This window comes from Pongo pygmaeus, chromosome 15 (genome assembly GCF_028885625.2).
Source record: "Pongo pygmaeus isolate AG05252 chromosome 15, NHGRI_mPonPyg2-v2.0_pri, whole genome shotgun sequence".
Taxonomy (NCBI): Eukaryota; Metazoa; Chordata; class Mammalia; order Primates; family Hominidae; genus Pongo; species Pongo pygmaeus.
Genome location: NC_072388.2, coordinates 59,239,793 through 59,267,748, shown reverse-complemented (window position 1 = coordinate 59,267,748; position 27,956 = coordinate 59,239,793). Strand labels below are relative to the sequence as shown.

The 27,956-nt window shown below is 42.6% G+C and overlaps 2 protein-coding genes across 3 annotated transcripts in view; one reads left to right on the top strand and one right to left on the bottom strand.

Annotated features, from left to right (window-relative positions):
* Positions 1-27,956, top strand: part of C15H14orf39 (chromosome 15 C14orf39 homolog) — an 81,702-nt gene that overhangs the window by 300 nt on the left and 53,446 nt on the right. The gene's annotated exons all lie outside the window — the stretch shown is intronic.
* Positions 712-6,301, bottom strand: SIX6 (SIX homeobox 6). Of its 2 annotated transcripts, XR_010123734.1 has the most exons (3): positions 5,290-6,301; positions 3,899-4,177; positions 3,473-3,749 (listed from the first exon to the last, which is right to left on the bottom strand). XR_010123734.1 is itself a non-coding variant. In XM_054449228.2 (2 exons), the coding sequence occupies exons 1-2, from the start codon at positions 5,859-5,861 to the stop codon at positions 4,009-4,011; spliced, it is 741 nt and encodes a 246-aa protein (XP_054305203.1). In that variant the 5' UTR covers positions 5,862-6,301; the 3' UTR covers positions 712-4,008. The 2 variants fall into 2 exon arrangements, 1 of the variants encoding a protein (XP_054305203.1); XM_054449228.2 differs by having other exon boundaries at positions 712-4,177.

The window sequence follows — 27,956 nt, the reverse complement described above, 5'->3', positions numbered from 1 at the left end:
GTGGGCCCAGTCTGGGCTTCTCTTTGGGAACGGACCGTGGCTTGGGGCGCCTCCCCGAGGGGACCCACGCGCCAGCCGCTCCAGCCGCCATTTCCCAGCAGGCCTCCAGGGGGCCTCCCCGCCGCTGCCTTCCCGTCGGCGGCGCCGGGCTTGGGGGTAGCCGCGCGGCGCAGGCAGGGACACGCCTCGGCGCCCGGGCCAGCGCGCGGACAATGACCCCTTCTCCCCTCGCCGCCGCCTCCTCCCCGACACCACCCCCTCGCAGCTCACAGGCAAACCTATTAGCCATTCAGGCCGACAAAACCCCGCGGCCCCGCGCATTGTCCCGCCGAGCGCCCGGCCGCCGTCATTAGCCCTGATTACGCAGAGCCGCCTGACAGCCCCGCCGGCCGCTCCACAGACCCCCCATTCACGGCCGCCCCCGGGCCCCGCCTCACAAAAGGAGCGGAAATCGTCCGCGCTCCCGCGTCCCCGCTGAATAGAGCGAAAAGCTGCTTCTCCTCTCCTCCCGCCCCATTCACATTCTCTTTGGATACAATATTTTTTTCCTTTTTGTTAAAATTAGGGAGAGGGAACGAGGTCAAGGAAGACTTTGCTTGAGCTCTTTGCCTGTCATTTGTTTAATGTAAACAAAGAGCAACCCCTCCCCACCCCCATCCTCTTCTCCCCTCCCTCCCAGATTTTTTATAAACAAACTGGCGAAGGGAAAGGGGGGAGTGACGGGTGGAAGCGGAGTGGGTCATTAAAGTGGAGGCGAGAGGAACTGCGGCATTTGGGGAGCAGGGGCTGTCCTTTTTTTTGGTAAAACTGGAGTGTGGTTGAAATGTTTATAAGCCGGAAAAGAGCCTGACCTGGGGCTTGAGGTAAAATCTTCACATTGGTCAGGTCCGTTGAAATATTTAATATAAAAATGCTCTTTCCACTCTGCTGGAGTAGCTGCTTTTTGGGCAATTGTGACAGAATAATTGCAGGAAAAGAAAGGAAGGAAACCCATTATATAGAGATTTTGCCAAATTCAGAAACCTTCAGCCTTGCCGCTACCTGGATTTTTTTTTTTCCCCCAAAACCCTGAAGACCAGAATGAAGCTGATATGGAAAAAGTCTTAAAAAGAAACCCTTTAAATGTCCTTGGGAAGATTGGAAAGATTAAAATAAAATAAATCTCTGTGAAGATCTGGACTAATTTCCAACATGTGGTCACCAAAGAATTGGTTATTCACAGGTGCCATCACATTTCAGACAAACATTTAAAAAAACTTACAAGCAATGTGTCACCCCTTTAAGATTCTAAAGTGAAATTAGATAAATAAATCTCCAGGTTGTTGAAACAGAATAGCTGCTTTAAAATGTAGGCAGCTTGTTAATTTAAGTAAATGGTAGCTGTAGTTTAAAGGCTTTTGTCAAAGCAGGAATTAAAAATGCCCCATCACTGTTTGGTCTTCTCTTTTTGTCCAAGCAATAAACTGTCACTTAAAAATTATTTTGTAAAGAGAAAGCTTAGTTTCTTAGTTACCCTATTTTCTTGACACTGCGGAATGGACATTTTCTTCTGCTTTTAGGTATCATTTGAAGGGGTGGGTGGAGTGGGATTTTTAGAATCTCAAATTCTTTTACATTATTCCACTAATTAGTTATTTCCCATCCCTCTCGGACCTGGAGCATAAACTTAAGAGAAAATTTGCCAACAAACTTCTCCAAACACTGGTTCTGGACAGCCCCATAGCTAGGGTGGCGTGGGGCTGGGGAACAAGAGTGGATATCCGTGGCTACTCCTTGGCAGATTAAGGACTAGGATGAGGCAAGGGAGGCACTTAAAGAGTGCAAAATTTAAGGAGGCACTGAATCTCAGGTGCCTTGCACTTGCTGCACTTGCATAACCTTGACAGTGAGTCCCCTCCTGGCCTCACTCTAGTCCTCGCCAGCCCCTTGTTGGCATTCTAGGAACTACCTGGGGCTCTAGGAAACAAAATTAAGTATTGAGGAAGCTCTACCATGGGAGCCTTTCAGGACCCACAGGAGGTCTTTTGCTTGCTTTTGGAAGGAACACCAGTTTTATCACGAAAACTTACCCACTCCTTCCATGTAAAGCTCTTGTACAAGAGAGTTTTGATTTTCAAGAATTCTCTGGATAAGGGCCACCATACACAAGGACAACATTTATAAAGCCCAAATGAGCCAAATCTATTCAAGCGATTTAGAAACCAAAAATCAGCCCTTACTCTGTCCTGGGCTTCCATTGTCTATCTTGCCGTTTGGCTGCTTTTTGTCTTCCATGACTTCACTTATTTTTGTTTGGTTTGCGCTTTGGCACTTCTGCCTAAAGAAGTTAGCAGGCTTCTGATCCAAAGAACATCTTCTAAGGACAGGAAGGCAAATGGAAAAGGCTGTAATTGGGGGATGGGGACAGTAAAGAGGGAAGTCAGCTCAAGTGATTTAAAGATCAATGTCAAATTTTATAATATGCAATCTGTTTCACTAGGAACAAAATTAGAGACTCTGGCTAGCATTTATTTTCTTAGTGCAAAGATGGTAGATGTTTTTGCGTTGTATATGCATGCATTTGTTCATGTGTAGGTGCACACATGCATGTGCACGAGGAAAAATTAAATGCTAAAAATATTTTATATTTTAATCGAGGCCATTACCAGGACAATGAGGCCCTTGATGACTTGTTCTATGCTTAATTCGGAGATTAGGTTTTTAAAATGCCACTTATTTCTACAGCCTTGTTTTACCCTCAGTATGTGACATGATTACATCCTTTCCCCATCTCAGTATCCCTCTTGTTAAAAACCATTCATTTGATTAAAACCCAATTCTGCAGTAAGAAGATGTTAGTCTAATTATTTACAACCTCTTCTATCATCTTTTGTCTTATTTTAATAATAGCTCAATCCTAAATGCAGTATATGCTCACTCTAGCATGATCATGGGTGCCTGCTGCTTTTGTATTGGAGGGGTCCTCGAAGGAGATAGAAAGCCTTTCTTGCTGCAGAGCCTGAGTCAGGATAGTTTTGCATTTTTAGAAAATAGGACTCACTTATTGAGTCCCAGAGTTTGGCTTCCTAAATTGCTCCTGAAAGCTGTTGACACTTCATGTAAACGAGTGTCAAGTGGACAAGCCATAATTACCTGTGCTGGGGATACGGGGACTTGCCTTAGAGAGGACGCTCACATGTTGCCAATTTCTAGCCTTAAATATATCACGTGTATGCATACATACATATGTTTGTATAGGTACATATATATATGCACATACATGTAATTTGACGTGGGAGGTGGTTATAGACCTACCGTAGGTTGTTTAAAACATATACCAGGAAGTACCAAAGAAGGCAAAAGACGTATAGATAAGACCTTCCGGAGACCATTTGCTCAAGGGTCCCTGCATGCCTGGTGAAGGGAATGATCTTAATAATAATAAGAAGAAAAGGAATTTGAGAGCAGCTCCCTTAATTAAGAAGGTTGCCCACTAGGTCGTTTTATTGTTTGGCTTCTTCACACAGAACCCATCACCACCAGCCTGCATGTTTAGAAACAGCAAGTTCCCCAAGCTACAGAGAAACCTACCATGGCGGTCTCTTAAATAAGTAAATAAACAGCATATATATGTTTTGTTAAAAAAAAAACTTTAAAGCAAAAGTTATACATATGTAACAGCGTCCTTTCGACGTGAAATACCCATGGGAGAATCTGGGCAGGCGCTCAGCTTGCAGTTCGGGTTCCGAAGGCGACTTTGCAGCAAAATCCTTAGGAAAAAGCAAAGCAAGAAGAACGTGGTGCTGGGTCAGGCCTCACCGCGGGTTCCCGTGGTCGCGGCCAAAGGGCGCCAATGGAGCCAGGCCGGCCACGGGGTGGGGCGGGAAACGGCAACCCGAGCCCGCGGGTCCCTGGTCACCTGGCTTTTCTGGCGCCGGATTTGCAGGTCTCTCATCTTCTTTCCCTCTTTCATTTTGTTTTTCTCGTTTTTACACTGGAATCTGCTTCTGAGCATCCTGGATGGGCAACTCAGATGTCGCACTCGCTGTCGCTGGATGTGATGGAGATGGCTGAAGTGGCCGCCTTGCTGGATAGACTGGCGGCCGGGCTGGCGGCGACGCCCAGCACCTCTGGCGTGCCGTCGCCCTCCGCCCGTAGTGCCCGCCCGGAGCCCTGTGACAGGACCTGCTGCTGGAGTCTACGGGGAAGAAAGGGAACACGGGTCACAGCTCGTAACACAGCCGCTCGTCGCCCGCCCCCACCACCTCCTGCGTCCCTCCAGCCCGGCGGCTAGAGGCTCTTCCGAAGACCCAAGCAGTTAAGGCGAGGATTACTCGGCAAGGCGACAGAGGTCGGGCAGGAGTCCGCAGCCGCCCCTCCGCGGGTCCCTACTGTTGTGCTCCACCATCATTCGCGCCCTTTCTCAGCGCCCCAGCTCCCAGGTCTTTTATATCCTGGGCTTGCAGTGTCCTGCCCGCTTGTTGTGCACTTTTGGGAGATTTACAGGACTGTCAGGAAATAAACGAAGCGTGGGTGACAAGGACAGATCGGTCCCAGGGACATGGGATACCATTTCTAATGGTGCGTCTCCCTGGGGCTTACGCCTGAGCAAGTGCTCCCGCGATCGCGTTGGATCGGGTCGGCCCGACCTAAAGGCAAAAAGGATTGTAAGGAGCATTTGGGCCTGGGGGATGAGGCCGGGCTCTTCCGCAAAATGTTTGGCTAATCGAGATCCACACTCCGGGAAACGAAAAGCCTCGGCCCACCGACTAGTTTGCTGTTTTAAGACAAGGGTGGCAGGCAGCGCATGGGAAGAGGAAAACTCGACTTCCCATCTCTCAAAAGTTCATTGAAAACTGTTTTCAAAGCATTAGGGAGGGATATACCTGGGCTTTGAAAATGATAATTAACATGAAACCGACACATTGCTAATAAGCCAGGCTTCGATTAATAGTAGGAGCCTGTGCCCAGGCTGACAAGAATTAGCTTTGGGTCTTGGGGTCCCTAATTGTTTGTAGGATTTTAATTTTTTATTTCTCTTCCCCTCTCTGTCCCAGTGAAGCCTTGGTTTGGTGACCGGGACCAGCTGCTGCAGCTGCCCGCAGGCGTGGGCAACCAGCGGGTGGGGAAGCAGAGCCGGCAAGGGAACTCCCTGCCAGGAGCCCAGAACGCAGTGGGCTCTTAACCCGAGACAGACCGCGCTCCCAACTCCTGAATTGGAGTCGCTAGGGACTTGGTAAGGGAGCCAGAGTTGCCTCCACCCGCCTCCTCCCCGGTGCGCGTAAAGAGCGGAGGCCTCTAGGTACCGACCTGTTCTTGGCTGCAGCCGCTCGGTCCCTTTGTCGGCGGTTTTTGAACCAGTTGCCCACCTGCGTAGGGGTCAGTCCGGTTGCCTGGGCGAGCTCACGCTTTTTGCTGGGGTTAGGGTATGGATCCTGCAGGTACCACTCGCGTAGCAGGTGTCGCGTGCGCTCCTTGAAGCAGTGTGTCTTCTGTTCGCCGTCCCAAATGGTGCGCGGCAGCGGGAACTTCTTCCTTACTCGGTACTTGTCCACCGGTCCCAGGGGCCTTCCACGCAGCTTCTCAGCCTCCTGGTAGTGTGCTTCAAGCCACAGCGCCTGCAGCTTGGCGTGCGACTCCTTGGTGAACTTGTGGTTTTCCAGGATATGATAGAGCTCGCGGTAGTTGCCACCGTGAAAGGCCACGATGGCTCGTGCGCGCAGCACCGACTCATTCTTGTTGAGGGCCTCGCAAGCCGCAGGGGCCACGGGCAGCGACCAGAGGAAGCGACCCAGGCGCTCCACATCGCCGCTCTCTTCCAGGGTCTCGCATACCCCGGCCACTTGCTGGGGGCTGAAATTCAAGATGGGCAGCTGGAACATCGAGGCAGGGCCGGCGGCGGCGAGGGCACTGAGCCCGGAGCGGGACACGCAGCAGATGCCCGCGGGCCTGGCTGAGTGTGCCAGGCTCTTGTTGATGAGGCGAATTGGAGCAGCGGGGACACACTACCGGGTGGCGGCGGTGGCGCAACGGCCGGGAGCGGGCGACCCCGACTGGAGGAGGTGCTGGCTCCGCGGCTTGGAGTTCGGGCTCGGCTCGGCTCACGCAAGCAGGCAGGCGAGCTGGCTCCGCTATTGGGGTGGGCGGATTGGCGGCGTGGGCGCCATGGAGACCCCCTGTCAGTCACTGGCTGGCTCTGCCAATCAAAGCTTGGATCAGCACGCCAGGACTATTTCAGCACCTCCCCGTGCTCGACAGCGCCCGCCGTTAGCCCCTGGACTTTTCCTCAGTATTTTGCAGAACCTGGAGGTTGAAAAGACATGCGAATGTCTGGGAGAAAAAGAGAGGCGAGTGTGGCAGCGTTCACTACTCCTCCCTCCTCCACCCCGTTCTACCCCTCCCTCCCTTTTTCTCCACCAAAGAGGCAGTGATGCCACAGGAATTCAGGAATTCACTTTGGGGCGATGCGTTGTCTTGGTCGAGAGGTCTCCAGAAGACAAAGAGGACTGGGCCAAACTGAAATGCTCCGAGAATTGGCAAGTTTAGTTGTAACGAAACAGCAAACCTTGCGGTGGGAGCAGGAAGCCGGTGGGGGGAAGCGATCTTCTCATTTTTTCCCAAGTACCCATCTCTGCATGCCTCCCTCTTCCCATTTCCAGTTGCCAAAGCAGCTGAGTGGGAAGCAAATCTGGAGCAGCAGGAACAGGACCAGGGATCTGTAGAAGAGGTCAGTTTGAACTCTAGCCTTACTCCCTTCAAAGCCCACTAAAATAATTTTAAATGCGAACAAGGACATGTTCACGTCTGATAACGCAGATGCAGACCACGAAGTCAGACACTTTAAGAAAAGAAGGGTGGGCTGTAGGGACCTCCAAATAAAGAGGGAGAAATATACTTTCTCCCCCTCCCCCAGTTTAATGGACTTGAACAAAGTGCAGTATAGCCACATCTAGAGCCGAGAAGTCATTGGTAGGTCAGGACAGCAACTTAAAAGCTTATTTCCGAGATCTTTTTAAAAATATCGACTTAACTCATTTCCTTGCAGGCTTATTTTGCCGCTACCTTGTGTTAGAACTTATACCTCTTGAGCTGGGGATAACAACTCTAACCTTGGCATTTTAGCTCAAAAGCAATTCAGTAAAAATACAGTACAGAAGGGCATCCACGACAATGCGGGGGCCTAGAAAGCACTTCCTAAGCCGCTGAGCATTGACCCCTCCTGTAGTGAGGAAGGAGTGGCTTGGTGGCTCTGACTTTGGGCTAGTAGAGTGAATTGGCAACTTTTATTGATTCCCAATTGGCAGTCCACATCATACCATTTTCTGAGGCCTGGATCAAAGAAACCATGATCTCATCTGGGCCTGTGGTAGGGGTTTGTTTAGTTTGAAGAAAATAACTGGTAGGGGGCTGTATAACAAAAACGCCAGGAAAACCGTTTTGGGGAGGTCCATCCCCAGACAGAAATCAGATAAGAACGTTCACCGCCGAACTGGACTGGACCCGACTGTCTTTTCTTTAGTATCAAGTACAATTTGTATGCGGCTTGTACAGATCTGGTAAATCAGAAGGCAGATAGATAGCACAGATGGTTGGAGGTGTCGGGTCAGATCACGCCACGCCTGAGTGCAGGGCAAAGCTCGTTCTGACGGAAAACCCTGATATTATTTTCACAGATCTTCACAGTTCACTCGAAAAAAATAGCAGAGGGGAAGAAAAAAGCCCTGAAACCATTTACATTATTTCTGTGAGATTGCCAACCGCCTCAACGGAGAGGCTTTCTTTTCTAAGAGTTCATTTTCTTGAAATACGACAGGGCAGGGGCAAAATAAAGAGGGCGATGAAGATAATGACAAAGCATAAACCTTCTTTCCCTTGGAGCGACTTCCGAATCAGCCGGAAGGACAACTTTTAGAAAGAAACATCGCATACAAGGGCCCCAACACGCAGGCGGAGGAGAATCCGCGGTGCAGAAAAAGAGGGCCTCGGGGACCGGGCAGGGATGAAGCCGGACCCGGGAGGGCTGCGATCCCGGAGCTTCTGGCCAGGAAAGGAAAGCACTCCCTTGCTCCAGTTTGCAAAGGTTTATTTTCCCTCTCGGGATGGTTCTTCTGCCGGCTATTGCTCGCGAAATTGCTTGGCGCTCACCCTTAGCGCGCAGAAGAGGCGGTAGGGTCCGCGGAGACCTTACAGCCCGCGAGCCGAGCTGAGAGCCGACCCCGATCCCAGCGCCTAGCTGCTAAGGTGGGAGAGGTTGTCCATGCCCCAGTAGACCACACGTCCCCCTCGCCCTTTTGCTGGACACTTTGAAAGCGGCAGATTCGGGGAGAGCTGGTTTTTTACCCTTAATCTTTGTGAGCAAGTGGACAGTCTAGGGGCCCCATCCAGGAAATGGGAATATTTATCCCATGGCCCATTTCTTGGATAATAGTTCTGCAAATAATTAGATGAGGGCGCTTTAGCTTCTGCGTGTCTGAGGCTCGCGGGCAACTGGAGCTGAGAGTCTGAGTTGGCCGCGCGGGAGCCGCCAGAAGGGTGCGGGCTGCGTGTGGCAGAGTAGGAGCACTGTCTGGTCGCTCGGCAGGAAGGGACTGAGAAGCGCCTGGAGGTCGGGGACTACTATCAGGAGATCCGTCTTCGCCAACGCAAGGGACTTGATTTAATTTTATTAACCCAAAGGAAATAGACTGCGCCAGGGCACCTTGGAATCACTTATTTGTTCACCAGCTTCACAAGGGGAAGGGACGAACAGGAAGAAGTATGTGAGCCGAGCCCCCTGGGAAAGAGGGAAACTCCACGGGATTCCTTAGAAATAACCCTGTTTTGGGGAAGGCGGTGACCCTCACCCCACCCTTAAGGTGACTTCTCCCAAGTTTGCCAGACGAAAGCTGTGTCTTCGGGTTGGCTTTTCTTAATTTTACAGAAGGGTATATATTTTTTTCTTTTACCAGTTTTGAGGTTTTGTGCCAACCCTCCAGGCAACCCCTCACTTCTTATCCCACATTTCATTTTTCTTTTGCATTTGACCGGGAAATCGAGAAAGTACAGTGGCAGCCCTTGGCCTTGGGCCTGTCTGGGTTGTTTTGCAACTTGCTACTGGTGGTTTGCAGCTAGCAGATTGGGACATGAGGTCTTGGACAAACGCTCGGTCTTGCCGGGAATCCATAGACGTCTACTCAGCTTTCTCTAGAGTTGCATTTTGTGGGGCAAATATAGAGAAAAAATGATGTAGAAGATGATGTCCAAGGGCAGGTTCTGTAGCTAACTGTTTCGTGCTGGATTTAGGCAAAGTGCCCCCAGGGAATTCTGAGGCTCATGCCGGAAATATCCGGAGTTCAGTGCGGGACTTCTGCACATATGGGGATCTCACTCCTCGCTCTGCCCCTACTGATTTTCCTCTCTAGAGGAGAGGACAGGTGGAATCCTGGTTACACCCTGCTCACATTTGCCAGAGGAGAGCAGTGCTTAGAAGTCAATACTTTCCTACCTCTGGGTTCCAGTCTTTTCTTTGACTTTTCCTAAGTCAAATGTCTTTTTTAAAATGTTGTGTTTTTGTTTTTTTTCTCACACAATTTCACATAATCAGCTATTTTAAGAATGCAGTAATTGAATCCATCTGAATTCCTTGATAAAGACATTTGTGCTGCATCTGAGAGTCACAGACTGGAAGACAATGAGGTGCCCAGTCTTTTTTGTGATTTGGACTTTGGAAGAGATCTTGGTTTTCCTTTCCTGTGTCTCAAAGCCGAGTGTTGAGACTCGGGTTTTAGTTTTATAACTCTACTTCTAAAAAAGTATAAAATAATCTAGAAAGTTTTAAAAGTCATTTTTCAGACTTTGAAATTACACTATTAAAAATTTACACTTTCAAACATTTATTTATTTGGCATTCTGATTTTCAGGTATATCATATGCATAAATATAGATGTGTGTTTGTTTATGTATTTGGTAGTACAGACCTTCAGATTTTGGAATGAATTCAATATCCTACTTTTAAAGTGCTACTAACTATCCTAATAAACGGCCAAGGTAGATTGCTTTATTTCAGGCATTCTTCCCCTGCCATTGTGCACCTTGTAACAAAGAACAGAGAAGGCTCTTTAATTGTATATTTCTGAGAACAAACACCATTTGAGCAATGTTTGTAGATTTCCTAGTTTGTTAAATTAATTGGCAAAAAAGTATTACAATTAAAATATTGACCTAATTTTAAGAGATTAGTATATTTTGTTATTATTCTTCATCAGCTATTTTTAAATGACATTTTAAAGTGATGCAGAATTGTTTATATATTTAAGTGTAGGAAATTTGTATAAGTTTAAATTTGGGACAATGTGCTACTTCACAATGATGATTCATTAGCAGTAATGTTTTCTTAAAAAATGTTAGGCTGCCTGTTCAACTGTGTTTTGACTTCTTGCTAGTGGTTGATCCTAGGCACTTGGATAAAAATTGTATCTAAGCCAAAGAGTAGATGACAAATTATACACTTTGTAATATAAACTGTGGTCTTAAATTCATTTTTCTCTTGTCTACTTCTTTAGGACAAGCTTAAATGTTTACAGGGCTAACCACACTACTGCATTACTTGCTTAGAGCTGCATATCAGTGGGTTCTTGTCTGAAGGATTAGTGCTAAAAAATGTAGCCAGCTTGTCACTTAAAAACACTTTTTATTATTAGTAATGAAACATTTATTGAATGACTGAAAGAATGATTAATTCATGGTTCTCTATTGGGACATACTTTTTTCCCAGCAGCAGGTTATTTTTGACAATTTTCAAATCTAAGATAGAAATATCCTGCTAAAATACACACAGAAACTTAAAATTCAATGACGTGAAAGAATATAAGTTCATTTAATGTCCTCTGGGATGCACCAAATATTATTCATATTAAACTGTATGTGTCATACATTGTATCAACTGTTTGTATTACATGTGTAGTAAATCATAATTTCCTTCTAAGTACTATAAAGTTAAATAGAGGCATCAGCCTTCAACAAATACCTTAAATACTTTGAGTTGATCCAGGTAGTTAGCAAAAAGTGCTTCTTAAATATTGCATTATAAAAAATACACTCACATGACATCTTACCCTTCAAAGCAGCAATTCTCAACTGAGGGAAATTTTGTTTCCCCCCACCCCCCGCCATTTCCCCACTTCCAGGGGACATTTGTCAATATCTGGAGACAGTTTTGGTAGTCTCAGTTGGCATCTAGTGGGTGCAGGCTAGAGATGTTGCTAAACATCTTATGATGAACAGAACAGTGGCCCCCCAGACCCCACAATAACAAAGTCAGTAACATTGCTGTTAAGAAACCTTGACCCAAAGGATCTTGCCCCAAATAATCAACAAGGCACAGACATACAAAACCTGCTAAAATTTGGTTTAATGTGGAGTTGAAGCATTTACAAAGGACTCAGGGCATTTTCAATTTCATCTTGAGTCTAGGCCATGCTAATAAAATCTGTTCTTAAGAGCTTACTGTAATTTTGTTTTTTCTTAAAATTTACTGTAAATGATACTTAGGATAACCAAATACTTATAAAGCTTGTAAATATCTGTGAGAACAGTGGGGTTGCTTCTATCTTGTTCAGATCTATGTTCTTTGAATAATTAGTGGGACAGAGAACAATGGTTGAAAGTTATTTTTCAGTGTCTCTCTATTTTATAAATGAATAAACTATGAGGACCACAGAGGTTAAATGATTACCCATATTGCACAGTTAGTTAATGGCAGAGATGGGTTTAAAACATAGACTCAAACTTGTATCCATTATATACCTTACTTTTTTTACTCAAGGAAAATAATTTAATTCCAATTGAGTTTGAGGGCAGTTCTGTATCACACACAAATAGTTGTTAATGCCTGCTGTGTGTAAGGTCCAGTACTATTTCATGCTGTTGTGACTTTCAGAGTTTGGTGCACTCTAGTTCAAGGACCTCAGAGAGACTTAAACTTCTGGGTCTTGTCAGGTGGTATAATCCTTGCAAGCCCTAAAAACCCTTGAATCAAAAATGTGTCTCTGGGATTTTTGTTGTTTTTTGAGCGGGGGTGGAAACTGGTGGAGTCTGGTGTTACTGAAGACCCTTCCCTGAGTCAGCACACTGTGTATTGGCAGGAAAAATGGAACTGAATGCAGCCTCTAAGGAAAAGAGGTTGGACTTGAGGTGTTGTAAAGCTTGGTTTAAGTAAAAAAAACCCTCTGAACTCTTTTGTCAGGTCTTCCAAAAGAATAACAGTGATGCTCACAAGCATTTCTATAATTAACAAACTGTCAACATTTCTATTACAACTACAGAAGTCTATTACAGACCACAGAATTGTGATAAATGTTTCTTTAGGTCTGAAATGTTAGCCTTCATCTTCTTTTCAGCCTAAGGGCAATTTTTGAAACCAATTTTGTTTCAATCATTTTGGATCAGTTGTGTGGTAATTTTGGAAGTGCAGATGCTCTAGGCCCACCTATTGAAATAAAGATTTTTAAATGGAAACACAGAGAGGAGGCTGCTTAAGCCCCAGTGGGGACCAGCTGCAAAGCTCTGGCAGGGAATTATATGGGCAGACAGTGGGAGTAGATTTAGAAAAAATTAAGGGACAGAGAAATGAGTGCATGTTTCCTTTAACAGCAGATTTTTGTTCTCAGATCTTTCAAACTATGAAATTTTAATCTTTTTTTCTGTTTTAGTGTTTTATCTGTTATTACTTTCTCTGTTATGCCTTGGTTTTGGTGAAATTAATGTAAGATAATATGTCTTTACAGCTATTAAAATTGGGGGCTGAACTGATTTTTTTGAATTTTAGTATTTAGTTTTTATCTTTCATTTAGTTGTTTTCTTTCTATCCCTCTCATCTCCTTTCTGTTTCTTTACCTTTTTATCCTTTTTGTGGTCTCTGAAAGATTTCATATTTCCCAATGATTATATTTCTCTGTGTTGTAATAATTCATATTTATGTTCCCTTTTCTCTTTTGTGTTTCTTCTGACTCCATGACTCCTTCCTATTCCCCATTGCTGAGGACCTCCTCACTAGACTCAGCCTTGTTAAAACTGTGAGATAGACAAAGATAAAATACTCAGTTTCTGAAGGTAGATGGGAGGATGGGGAGTGGTTTTCATAGAAAAGGGAAATAGTGTCACTATAATGGTATTTTAGGGCAGTGATGCTTCTCAAACTAAACTTTATAGAAGCAGATAAAGCAGTAGAGCAAGGACTTCCAATATTTTAGGTTTAAATCATTGCAATAACCACATGATTTTGGGCCCCCGTTTCCTTATCTGATAGCATAATTCTTATCCTATGGGATAGTTGTGGGGGTTAAATGATATTATGAATGACTGTTCCTTGCACAGTGCCTGACACATAGTAAATTCTCAACAAGTGTTAGTTCGCCTCTTGTGGGCAACTATCCACTTAATATATCAATTAGGCCATATTGTCTTAATGATGTCTCACTTTCCATCTTGTCCTGGGTCTCATAATCTTTTGATGCCTGCCTTAGGTTTCTCGAAACTTTCCAAGCAATAGGTTATTTTGAAGTAGGTCTTCCTATTCTGTGGACCACTGTTGTTGCAATAAATTAGTCTAAAGAAGTCAATAGATAGCTTACATGAAATTCCCCAAATGCCCACTGTATTTGTTTCCTGTGGCTGCCATAAGAAATTGCCGCAAACTGAGTGGCTTAAAACAACAGAAATTTATTCTCTTACAGTTCTGGAGGCAACAAGTTTGAATTGAGGTGTTGACAGGGTGATATCCTCTCCAGAGGCTCTAGAGGAGCCTCTTCATGCCCCTTCCAGCTTCTGGTGGCTGCTGGCATTTCTTGTTTTGTGGCTGCATCTCTCCAATCTCTGCCTCCTTCTTTGCATTACTTTCTCTCCTGTGTGTGGATGTGTGGATGTGAAAACTCTTTCTGCTTGTATTTTATAAGGATGAATGTGATTGCTTTTTTTTTTTTTTTTTTTGGAGACAGGGTCTTGCTCTGTTGCCCAGGATGGAGTGCAGTGGCGCAATCATAGCTCACTGCAACCTCGAACTCCTGGCTCAAGCCATCCTCACACCTCAACCTTCTTAGTAGCTAGGACTACAGATACATGGCATCACATCTGGCTAATTAATAATTTTTTGTGTGTGTAGAGACAGGGTCTCTCTATGTTGCCTAGGGTAGTCTTGGACTCCTGGCCTCAAGTGATCCTCCTTCACCTGGCCCTAGACAGTCTATTCTTATTACACACACTCACACTTACACACACACACACACGCATACATACATGTACACACACATTCCTCTCCATTCTTCCCTCTGCTCTAGTTCATTTGTTGCTATTTGTGCTCTTTTCTCATGTGTTGTCCTCATCTGGAGTGCTAGGTTTTTTTCCTACTGGAAATATCTTTTTTTTTTTTTTTGTTCGTTTTCCTTCTTATAAAAGCAATACATGGTCATTGACATAAAAATCCAAGCACTATGGTTATATAGAGTCAAAAATGAGTTTCTTGTAGTGCTATTATTAGAGATAACTACTATTAGTGCTAGGGGCATATCCTTATGGACGTTTTTCTCTATGCACAGAGACACACATTTTTTCCCCTTTGATGGAAGTATTTCATATTATCCATACTGTTTTATAGCTTTTTCCTGATAACATTTTGTGAACATTTTTCTTGACCATAAATATGTTATCATTTTGAAGGTTACATTGTGTTCTACAGCATAAATACCACAACTTATTTAACCAGTCCCTATTGATGTTTAAGTTCCATTGTTTCACAATTATAACAATGAGGCAAGGAACATGTTTATGTATTGTCCAGTTTTTTCCTTCAAATTATTGGATGTGAAATGGATGGGTCAAAAGGTATACACATTAAACAATTGATACATACTTCCAAATTGCCATCCAAAAAGACTTTTACCAATTTTTACTTCTACCCACTCTGTATAAGAGTGTCATTCCCAGCCAGGCATGGTGGCTGACACCTGTAATCCCAGCACTTTGGGAGGCTGAGGTGGGTGGATCACCTGAGGTCGGGAGTTCGAGACCAGCCTGACTGATATGGTAAAACCCCATCTCTACTAAAAATACAAAATTATCCAGGTGTGGTGGTGCATGCCTGTAATCCCAGCTATCTGGGTGGCTGAGGCAGGAGAATCACTTGAACCCAGGAGGCAGATGTTGTAGTGAGCCAAGATCGTGCCATTGCACTGCAGCCTGGGCAACAAGAGCAAAACTCCATCTCAAAAAAAATAAGTAAATAAAAAAGAGTGCTAGTCCTTCCTCACGCTCTGGTCATTAATCTTCTTATAAATCTTTGCCAACTTGATGAAAAACGGTTTCTCATTTTTTAAAATGGGCATTTCTTTGATTATTGATGAGGTTATACATGTTAATATATTTATGGGTCATTTATATTTATTCTTTGGAGAATTTTCCGTTGGGATGTTTGTTCTTTCAAAATCGTATGTAAGATCACTTCAAATATTAAGGATATATATTTTTTCTTGTCATGTATTGCAAATATTTCTTCACAGTTTTTCACTTGCCTTTTAACTTTATCGTGTTGATTGCCCTACAGGCAATCACCTATAGTTTTTACATAGTTGAATCTATCAAATCCAGTTCTGCCTTGGGGGCCATACTTAGTATTGCCAACCTTGCCAGTTATAAAAATAATCTGTATTTCCTTCTCCTACTATTCTTAGATTAAAAACATTTTAAAACTGCTTAATACTTCTGGATTTATTTTGTGGTCTTATGTAAATTTGAAATCTAACAGCATTGTTTTCTTCTTCAAATCATTTTCTAATTCTACCACAATTATTTATTGATTGATCTATTCTTTTTCCACAGATTTGAAATGCCACCTGCATCACATACTAAATTTATATACATAGAAATTATTCTGGATCTTCTATTGTTTCATTGATACGTGTATTTACTCCTGTTGTTTCACGACTGCAGTTGAAGTACATTTTAATATCTGGTAAGGCAAGTTATTCTTCGGTATTATTATTATTTTTTTGAGACGGAGTTTTGCTGTTGTCGGCCAGGCTGGAGTGCAATGGTGCGATCTCAGCCCACTGCAACCTCCGCCTCTTGGGTTCAAGCGATTCTCCTGCCTCAGCCTCCTGAGTAGCTGGGATTACAGGCGCCCACCACCATGCCTAGCTATTTTTTGTATTTTTAGTGGAGATGGGGTTTTGCCATGTTGGCCAGGCTGGTGTTGAACTCCTGATCTCAGGTGATCCGCCTACTTTGGCCTCCTGAATTGCTAGGACTGCAGGTGTGAGCCACTGTGCCTGGCCCTTCAGTAATATTTTTAAGAAAATTCTTTGGCTGTTCTGTGGATATTTTCTTCCAGATGAACCTTAAGATCAGTTTGTCAATGTTTTTTCACTATCTCAGAGTCCAGTGGGGGTTTTCACGGAATTGTATTATATAAATAGACTAATTTGTGATAAATTACATCTTTGCAATGTTGAATGTTCCAGTTCAAATACATGAAATGACTGTCATTTATTCTAATGTTTTTTAAAATGTCCTTCAGTAAAAGTTTATAGTTTCCTCATGTAGGAAAAGCAGACATGAGATTTGAAAATGCACCAAGGATTGAGGTTATTATTGTAAAGTCCTTAAGTCCTATAGAAGTCCATAGATTACAAAGACATCATTGTATTACAGAGTAGTACAATAATTAACATTTAGTATTGTTTAAAATAAATGAAAATGTTTTTCCACTGAATTCTCTGAGTTGTAGATATAGATAATTGGAGGGGAAGAGGAGCAGAAAATGAGGTTAGAGTTTGGAAAATTGTCTGGAGCAGGGCGGTGATAACTGGCCTTTCCTATATCTCCCTAATCCTATGAATGTACCCAGGCTGAAGCCTGAGAAACAGTTTTTAATGAAATTGAGTGATTAGCATGGAAAGGTATATACCTCTCGATGAGAAATGTTTGTGCTTAATTAGAGTTTGGAAATTATGTTAGCTCATTCAACAATTAGTAAGGAGCCCAAGAGTTTTAATGATATAGTAAAGAATATGTGGATTATTTTGTGTATAGAAATATAGAAGTGCAATTAGAAACTCCAGGGAAAACAAAATCTGTATAAGAAATTATAAATGAAATATGAAAAATACTAAAATGTGCTTCATTATAATAAATTCATGGAAACTAAACAAACAAAATTTAATTGACTTTGATACTTAGAAATGTGGTGCAAGTAAGTTTTCAAGTGGTATGTACAATGACACAAAATTTCATTATCTCTACTTCGCTTTACCAGTCTTTTTACTGTCCTTTACCAGGACACTGTAGGTGCGGGCGATAGAAACTCAACTTAGACTACTCTAAGTACAAAGGGAATTTTTTTTTTCTTTCTTTCTTTTTCTTTTTTTCTTTTTTCTTTCTTTTGAGATGGAGTTTCACTTTTGTTGCCCAGGCTGGAGTGCAGTGGTGCGAACTTGCTTCACTGCATCCTCTGCCTCTTAGGTTCAATCGATTCTCCTGCCTCAGCCTCCCAAGTAGCTGGGATTACAGGCGCCCGCCACCATGCCCGGCTAATTTTTAAAAAAATATTTTTAGTAGAGATGGGGTTTCACCATGTTGGCTAGGCTAGTTTTGAACTCCTGACCTCCAGTGATTGGCCCACCTTGGCCTCCCAAAGTACTAGGATTACAGGTGTGAGCCACTGTGTCCCACTCAAAGAGAATTTTTTGACTTGCAGAACTGAAAGTCTAGAGGTAGCAGATTCTTCCTGATCTGTGACTGTTTTCCTTATAAGGACACTTCTTAGACTTTATTCTCTCAGAAGTGCTTATGAATTGAATTGGGATTATAGCCATTATGACAAACTGTTGCTGTAACCTATTTGTTTTGAATGCCAAGAAGTGTGTGTGTGTGTGCATATGGAACATTGGGCCTGTACTCATGGAGACTACAGTATAGTGGATGAGATAGATATTTATACGATAATTACATAAATAATAGAGAATTAAAACTGTGTTAATTGCTATGAAGGATAAGTGCACGAACTATGAGAGTTTATAACAGACATTGCTGAGACTGATACTTGAGTTTAAAGTTGAAGAATGAGAAGGAGGTTATTAAATAAAGAAGGATAGAGCATTCCAGGCAGAGGAGCCAGCAAGTACAATATCTCCATGATGGAAAGAGCGTGTTAAGAACTGAAAGAAGTTCATAAAGATGGATTGCAGAGGAAGGTAGAGTTAGTATAATATGAAGACGGAGAGATAGGTAGGGAAAGGACCATAAAGGTCCCTGTAGGCCATGATAAGAATTTTGTCCTTGACTAGGACATGTGCTTTCCAGCTGAAGGAGGCTAACTTTCCCAGCTCCAGTAACTTGTGCTGGAGGCCAAATAACTGCAGCTCCCCCCAGCACCCAGTGCTTGCATCATGTTGCTGAACAAGCAGGTGAAACCACAGCACGTCACCTTGGAGAAGGACCAGGGTGAGCAGTAGTTGCAGAGCTGACTCGGAGTTTGCAGATGCAACCTAGTGGCACCAGTAGCAGGGGAGCTAGGTGCTCCAATGACCCACCTAGGAAATGGTGATAAATTGAGTGAGAATGAAGCAACGGTAAAGCAGCTTCACTGGGAAGAGGCTAACAACTGAGAGATGCTGTGCAAAGTTCTTTAGCCTCTCTCAGTTCTTGGAACATAAGAAAAATTGTACAAAAAATCCACCTGTCTTCATCGTGTATGACAGCAAGAGGCCAGTGCCTTGAGAAGACTTCTTTGGAGCTGTACTGAGCCACCAGCCACCCAGTCCAAGCAGTAAGAATGGTCACAGGGAGAATGGTGGCAGCTAAGGGGACATAAGGGAGAAGCTGGATGCAGAGTCTGTCATGTACTTAGAGACAGACACTGCCCTGCCACCCGCACCCCAGAACATAAGCTATTTACCCAAAGGGAAAGTGGCCAATACAAATGTGACTCTTCAGGCACTATGGGGCAACAAGGTATGATGAATCAGCTTCTGTGGCTGGCACCAACAGTATCCATTGGGTCCTTGAGCAGATCCTGTTTCTGCAGCCGCTACAGCAGATCCAGCTAACCCAGCAGATCTGAATTCAGATGAACATGTGAATCTCCTGTACTCACATCAGGGGAGGAGTGTGATACTTTATAGAACTTGGACAGCCACATGTTCCAGCAGGCTTCTGCAGCTGTGGCTTTGCTCAGTCAGAACACTGGAAGCCAAGGTCTGTCTCTGGATGCCTTGAAACAAGCCAAGCTACCTCATGCCAAAATCCCTTTCACAACTAGCTCTTTGTCCCTGGGACTGATACCCTTCGTCCTAAAGTGGGACATATGTGCTCCCGAATGTCATGTCTTGCCTCCTGAGTACTTTGCTACCTCACACCCTGGACTCTGTGCTCTTCCAGAGTTCTTTCTATATTCTATACTGTAGTGCTAGACCTTTCCAAAAAAGGGAAAAGGAAGCTGTGGAACACCTCGAGGTGGATGTCAAAGCCAAAGACAAAACCATCGTCTACAAGCACAAGTTTAAGTATCGTAGCAAGCTTTTGGGGACTGATAGCTCCTTGTAGATCCAACTCTGCTCCCACTCTGGAGAGAAACCCTTAATGTTCTCTGTCTGTGGTCATGGCTTCACCACCAAGGGTAATCCAAGATGTGCTTTCATAGATATTTCCAGGTAAAGGCAAACCTTCAGCTGTTTGCCAAGTTCCAGGACGAAATGGGAGCAGGCAATGGCATTCCCATGTACTCTCTGTACCTGTCCCCATAGATGAATTGAGTCTCTCTTTAGGCAGCAAACTTGTCTTTGTAACAGGTATGCCCTCCATAGGTGTACCTCAAAATCTCCCTTGGGGTACTGAGCTCAAGGACCTCATCAGTGACCTGTTGCTTGATGACCTGCCACTCAGATCTTCTTCAGAATGTAAGGGTAGACTCACACAACCTGGGGTGGGACCAAACTATAATTCCCCAGGGATTGGTGGCCTCCAAGGGAGTGTAACCCATGAGCCAGGGTCAGAGACCCAGAAATTGCAGCAACTGGTGGAGAACATTGACAAGTCCACCACCAACCCCAATGAATGTCGCATTTGCCACTGAATCTTGAGCTGCTAGAAATCCCTCAAAATGCATTACCATGCCCACACTCAGGAGAGACTGTTCCAATGTAAGATCTATGGCCAAGCTTTTTCTACCAAAGGCAACTTGAAGATACACCTTGGGGTTCACCAGTCCAACACATCTATAAAGTTGTGCCTCATCAGTCAAAAGAAATTTACCAGTGTGGTCATGTTGTACCAACATATTAACATGCTGGAGAATCTTGGTGATTTTAGTGGTCTTGAGCCAATGATGGCCAGCGAGAATGGCAATGTAAGTGCCACTATCACGATGATGTTGTAGAAAGCATTGATGTAGACAAAGTCAGCTGCCAAGATGCTCCCAGTAGCTCCTTGAAGGTCCTTGCACCTCCCCCTAGAATCCACTTGGAATGACTTACTCTAACTACATGATGGCTTCCCTGGTTGTGGGTTCTGCCCATTTTAGCCTGCAGTGGCAGAGCAACTGAAAAAATGGTCCAGTGGAGAGCCAAAGTCCAGATGCCATGGAAACCATGGCCTTCCAGGCACTCTACCCAGCCAATAGCCAAGCAGAAGCTATCACATCAGAGTCTCCCAATGCTAGGGCAAAGCTGAGAGCTCTGACAATAGCTGCACTGAGATGGAAGGTCGGAGCAGTCTCCCGTTAATATTTATACAAGCACAGCCAACTTATGTCAGAGTTGAAGTTTCTGACATATTTATCAGACCCTTGGCCATGTTCTTGGGCTGACACCTTTTTAGCAGCCCAATCATGCAGACAGGCCAGGCAACACAGCTGCACATGATGTGGGAAGAATTTCTTGTCTGCTAGTGCCTTCAGGTTAATTAATGAGCTCACACTGGAGAGAAACCTTTTGTGTGCAACATATATGGGCAAGCGTTTGCCACCAAAGGCAACTTGAAGGTACACTATATGATGCACAAGGTAAACAATAACTAGACATGCCATGGAAAGAAGCTGGCTATCAAGAACACCATGGATGTTCTTGTTTTTGTTCACCATGGATGTTAGATATGAATGGAAAGAGTCTCAGAAATGTTTCCCAAGGAAATTCTGGCCCCTTTGATGAATGTGGACCCTGTCGTGTGGAACCAGTACATCAGCATGCTCAATGGTGGCCTTGCCATGAAGAACAATGAAATCTCTGTGGTCTAGAGTGCCAGTGTTGACACCCTTCCAGTGTCCCTCTTTTCATTGTGAATGATGTACTGTCTCCAAGATGGATAGTTCCCAATCAGGTATCAGTGCTAATCTGGAAAAACCAGGAGCTACTAGCAGTGTTCCTAAACACCAGTTTCCCTCATTTCTTGGAAGAAAATAAGACTGTGGTCAACAAAGCCAAATGGGAACCTGTGTAGAAGGAGGAATGCAGTCAGTGAAATCTCTAGAATCTGTGCTTTCTTTCTTTTTTTTTTCATTTTCTTAAGAAACTCGTCTCCTTTTCCTGTTTTCCTTTTTCTTACTGATATGCAAATGATGTTTACAGTCGTGTCTGCAACCTCAGGCAGTCCTACAATCACAATTGTTGCTATGCTGCTTTGCAAAAAATAAAAACAAAAAATGAAAAAAAATTTATACCAACACAAATACAGACTAGAATTTTTTTTTTTTAATTTTGGAAGAAGTGGGCCTTGAAAGTAGCTTTGCCCCTTGTGACAAAGTACACATAGAAACTTTGTACCCCTAGAGTGACTGTTTCCAAAGTCTGTCACCTATTTCAAGGTAGAACAGTTGGAGCTTATTGAACCAAGTGGAAAACATAACTGCTTAGCCTAATTGGGGGAAAGGGTACTGTATACTTAAAAGGTAACTATATTTGGGTAAATGGACAAGATCTGTCATATATTTAGGGACCTGTTTTATATGCCAGCTAACCATGTACCTATCTTTCGTTTTGGTTTGTTTTGAGTGTACCTTAAAAAAACTCCAAAATACTAAGGTTGTAGAATTACAAAGTTTCTTCAACCCTAGAAACTTAAGTAGGATACCCTCATATGGGCTTATTTTAGTCTTTAGGGAGTCAGTGTGTGTGTTGCTGCTTATTTAAGTACAGTTCATTCGAAGCCCCAGGTATGCCAATGCCCTTCCCACACTTCCCAGATGCCTTCGTCTTCCTGAATGCTAGAAGAGGTGGGCACCTGAGTGGGGAATATTAGGTGACATAATTCAGTTTGCCAATGCCTACTCTATTGAAAATCTGGGTTTTTATTCTAGAGATGAAACTCATGGAAAGGCATGTTTTCTGTCACAGGTTCACGTACTAATTTAAAAAAATTTCGTTAGTAAGACTGATGCCATGTAATTATGAAGATTTTTTTCCTAAGTATTTCATGGAGGCTGCAAAGTTAGAACAGGGAAGTCCTGGCTGTGAAAGCTTTAATTTATCTACTTCATTTATTTTTTATTTTTATTTTTGAGACAGGGCCTTGCTCTGTCACCCAGGCTGGAGTGCAGTGGTGCAATCTTGGTTCACTGCAACTTCCGTCTCCCAGGTTCAAGCCATCCTCCTGCGTCAGCCTCTTGAGTAGCTGGGACTACAGGCACATACCACCACACCCAGCTAATTTTTTTTTTTTTTTTTGGGTAGAGACAAGGTTTCGCCATGTTGCCCAGGCTGGTCTCGAACTCAAGCAATCCACTTGTGTTGGCCTCCCAAAGTGTGGGGATTACAAGAATGAGCCACTGCACCGGGCCCATACTTCATTTATTTTTTATTTTTGCAGCCATAGTCTCTATTTTCTTACTTTATAACTACTGAAGGATTCCCAGGCCCTGTCTTAAACTTAAGGATTGATGTATTGATGGGAACAGCTGGACATTCAAGATATTTTTATTTCTTTTTAAAAAATTCACTTTTGTACATGTGTTAATATTGAGCAAATGATGAAACAATGCTCTAATGGTTTAACAAGGAAGGAGAGAAAAAGACCATAACTTTAGGGTGGAGAAGTCTTCTCTCTTCCTGTGGAAGGTCTTTATTGAAGGCCAGAATGTTACTCCAAGTTTTGTCTCTTAGTTATTGCACCTGACTTTAGGATCAAAAAAAATTTTTTTAAAGTTTTGCCAAGTTGTGCCTTTCCTTCTGAAATTTTAAGAGAACACAATAATAGTACCCGTTCACACTGTGAAGTGGGTATTGTTGCAGAAAACACCCAAGTGGCTTTCTCACTGTTGAGCTACTAATGGCTTGTGAATACATGATCTATAGGGAAACACCTGTAGTTGTACCTGATGATGCTGTCTGTTGAAAAATAAATTTTGAATTTTTTCCAGTAAAAAAGTATTTTGCCCTTATTCTTAGAATGATAGGAAGTCATTGACATGCTTTAACATAGGGGTGTGTGTGTGTGTGTCTGTGAGAGAGAGAGAGAGAGAAAGAGAGAGAGAGAATATTTACATTTAAGAATTGCTCTGTCACAGGATGGATAGAGAATGGACAAGAGGGCTAGAGTAGATATGTGGCAAAACCAGTTTGGAAGCTAGTACAATAATCCAGGTGAGAGAATGGACTTAGATGGCGGCAGCTGAAATAGAGAAAAATGGATGGAAGATATTTAAGAGGAAAAATTGGTAGGATTTATGATGGATTTGATGTGGGGGATGATAGGAGAGGAAGGTTGTCAAGGTCTAGGTTTCTGGTATGCACAAATAGATTCTGGTCTCATTAACGAAAAGGATGAAGGAGGTCAGCATTAGTGGGGGAAATACATGAGCTGTGTTTGAGCTTGTGCTGTGGTTTGAATGTTTGTGTCCCTCCACAATTCATGTTGAAACTTAATCCCTAATGTAATTGTATTAAGAGGAGTGGTGAGGCTTAGTATTAGTGCCTATAAAAGGGCTTGAGGGAATGACTTTGTCCTCTTCACCATGTTAGGACATAGCATTTGTCCTCTCTGGAGGACAGCAACAAGACACCATTTTGGAAGCAAAGAGTGCGCCCTTACCAGACACTGAATCTGCCAGTGCCTCAGTGTTGTGCTTACTGACCTCAAAAACTGTAAGAAATAAATTTCTCTTATTTATGAATTATCTAGTTGGTGGTGTTTTGTTATAGTGCAGGATGGACTAAGATAGCTTATCACATCAGCAATTAGATACGTGGGTCTGGAACTCAGAGGATAGGTGTCATGAACAGTTGCTATTCCTTTTGACTGCCCAGCATTTAAATCCAATTCTTATGTTTGGAAAATATTTTACCCTAACAGTCTGGGAGGAAGAAGAGATTTATGTGTCATAGGCTTCTTTAATGAAATATATCTACCCAAGATTTTGAATTGGAATGAGTGACACCAGCAAGTGTGCCCTAGAAAGAATCCTATCTGTTAACAGGTGACAGTTAAAGTAAGATAGAGTTTGTAGGGCAGTTGTGGTAGTGCTCATGATACTGATGTGAGCTGCAGCCCTCAGTGCTTGGTTGTAGTGATGGTGTCTTGACTACCAAATCTGTGATATGAGTTTGGTTATTGCTTCTTGCTGTATAGCACATGAGTCTGGTTCTCTAGCTATTCTGGGGAGTTTTGTGTTACACAGTATCATTTTTTAAATTTTTTACTTTATTATTATTTTTTAGAGGCAGGATCTTATTCTGTTGCCTAAGCTGGAGTGCAGTGGTGCGATCATAGCTCGCCACAGCCTTGAATTCCTGGGCTCAAGTGATCTTCCCGCCCCAGCCTCCCAAGTAGCTAGGACTACAGGTGTGCACTTATTTATTTATTTATTTATTTATTTATTTATTTATTTATAGAGATGGGGTTTCTCTGTGTTTCCCAGGCTGGTCTTGAACTCCTGGGCTCAAGCAATCCTTGTGCCATGACCTCCCAAAGTCCTGGGATTACAGGTGTGAGCCACCATGCCTGGTCGCAGTATTCTTCAAACAAATTTCACCTTTGCTTAAATCAGCCAGAATTAATTTCTGTTGTTTGCAATTACTGACTTGGATTGATACTAGAGGTCCAGGCTAGAGATACACATTGTGAGTCACCTGTATAGTGGTTGCATTAGAAACCATGCACATGGAGTACAGATGAAAAAAGGCCTAGGACTGAATCTGAGATTTACAACATTTAATGGCTGAGTGGAAGGAGAGGAGGCTGAAAGAGAAGATAGAGAAAATTATGAGAGATGGGAGAAAAAATCATGTAGCTACTGTGGTGTTTTAAGAAGGAAAAGTGATAATGCAGAGGTCAGGTCAGGTAATGACTGAAACATGTTCATTGGATTCAGTGTCATGAGGTCATTGTCATCTTAGAACAAATTTTATGGCATAATGGCATTGGAAGGCAGATTGGAGTAAGAAAAGAGGAGGGAGACTGTGAGTTTAGACAACTGTTTAGAAATCAGGTTGGCTGTGAGAGAAATATGATGTTGACTCATAAAACCTTTAATGTCTAGGGAAGATTCTCTCTCTCTCTTTCATTTTCTGGTATAGACTTGACCATGTTTAAAGCTGATGAAAGGGATCCAATTAAATGGAAGAGATTGAATACACATGAGAGAAAAAGCATATTTGATATTTTAACGCTTCTGAGGAGGCAAGAGGAGATGGTACTCAAATACAGGTGGAGGAATTGGCTTTAGGTAAGAGGAGAGAGAGCTCCACTATTGTAACAGAACAGAAGGAGGATAGAATAATGAAGATTTAAGTAGGATCATATGTCTAATAGCTGGAATTTGAAGAAGTTTCATTCCAATGTCTTCTATATTTTCTATATACTATGTGCTGGGCATTATATTAGGGGCTTTATAGAAATTATTTTATTTAATCTTCATAACTATTCCATGATGTTGGAGTTATTACAATTTCCACTTTATATGTGAGGAAACGAAAGCTTGGATTAGAAACTTGCCCAAAATCATTTGACTTAACAAATGACAGATCCAGAAGTTAAATCCATATCTGCCTGACTGCAAAGATTGTTTATAGAGTTGACTGGATGCATATAAAGAATATATCAAAGAAAAAATCAGCAAGACTTTGTGAATAATTATTTATGGGAGATGACTTTGGATTTAGATCAGGTTAAATCAAAATAGATGGAAAGCATATCAAGATAAATCTTTGGATAATTCCCTGATAATAGGATAGGACTGGAAGTAAAGATTTGGGAATCATAAGCACAGGTGTGATAATTGAAGTTACTATGGATGCATGACCGCCAAAAAAGAGAAGGGTAGAGTTAAGGAAAAAAATCTTGGTTAGAGTCCATGGTGATGGTGAGGGGAAAGAAATAGAAGATGAAATCTGAGGGGCAGATAGGAGAGGTGGGAGAACTAGAAGAGAGTAGTGTCTTGGAAGTCAGGATTGCAGAGAGTTTAAATGGAACCAAATAAAGGAAGAGAGTTAGAAAAAAAGGAAGGGAGGAGGATAAGACTGAGAAAAGACCATAAGATTTGGAATTAAAATGTTGTCTTGATTACCTGAGAAAGTAGTTAAATGTGATGGAGATAGTAGTTAAATTGAAAAGGTCAATTAGGAAATGAGTGGAGAGGAATTGTAGGTAGGAGACACAAGCTTCCTATTAGATAAATTAAGCAATAAAAGGAAGAAAAGGAATACCGTGCAATTAGAATGAGCAGCAGGTTTAAGTAATGGATTTCTTCAGATTCTTGATTATGGATCAAGAGGCAAAGGTGTCAATAATAGATAAGGAAAATTTTATCTTATGGGAGTACTTTCCCAGAAAATGATTTCTTAAGATAAATGTTTATCTGAGTCAAAGTTCTATAATTTTTCAAATGGAGCACTATAATTCACTGGAGTGAGAGGGAATAGGGAGAGAGGGAAATAAAATTTATTTTAAACTCTCCAGTAGATGGAGCATCTTCATTGCTTTTCCAGAAGAAAATTGTTCAATGGAATAAGATAGATGGTAGTGGTGTTGGTAGAACTTAGGTATATTTTTATGAGGGTAATTAGGATATGTATAGATGTGAATTTAAATGCAAATAAATTGGTTTTCAAATCTCAGTAAGGTGGTGTTTCTAGATTTCTACAAATTTTCATAAGAAAATCTAGTGTTAAATTGAAGTAGACTAACTTTTTACCTACTAAATTTTCTTGACAGTCATAGCAATGTAGTGCCAGTAAGACAAAACAGATTTACACTTTCTATTTGCTTTCTTATGTTTTCCTAAAAAGAAGTAGTTAATAAATATAAACAAATGTAATAAGAGTAAATTTGAGTTAATATCTAAATAAGGAACTCAACTAAGCAAGAAAACAAACAATCTGATTAAAAATGGGCAAAGGACCTGAATAGACATTGCTCAAAAGAAGATGTGCAAATCGCCAACAGATATATAAAGAAATGCTGAACGTCAATAATCATAGCGAAATGCAAATCAAAACCACAATAGGATACCTCACACCTATTAGAATGACTATGATAAAAAAGGCAACAAGTGTTGACAAGGATATGGAAAAAAGGAAAAGTTGTACACTCTTGGCGGGAATGCAAATGGGTACCGCCATTAGGGAAACAGTGAAGAGACTTCTCAAAATTTAAAAATAGAACTATCATAAGACCCAACAATCCCATTTTTGAATATATATCCAAAGAATATAAAATCACTTTGTGGAACAGATGTCTGTGCTCTCATGTTCACTGCAACATTATTCACAATAGCCAAGATATATACTCAACCTATCCATTCATTTGTCAATGAATGGATAAACACACATACACACACACGGAATTTTATTCAGCCTTAACAGAGAAGGAAATCCTGTCATTTGTGACCACATGGATGATGGATGAACCTGTGGGACATTATGCTAAGTGAAGTAAGTCAGGCACAGAAAGACAAATACTATATGACTTCACTTGTAGGTGGAATCTGAAAAAGCTGAGCCCATAGAAGCAGAGAGTAGAAT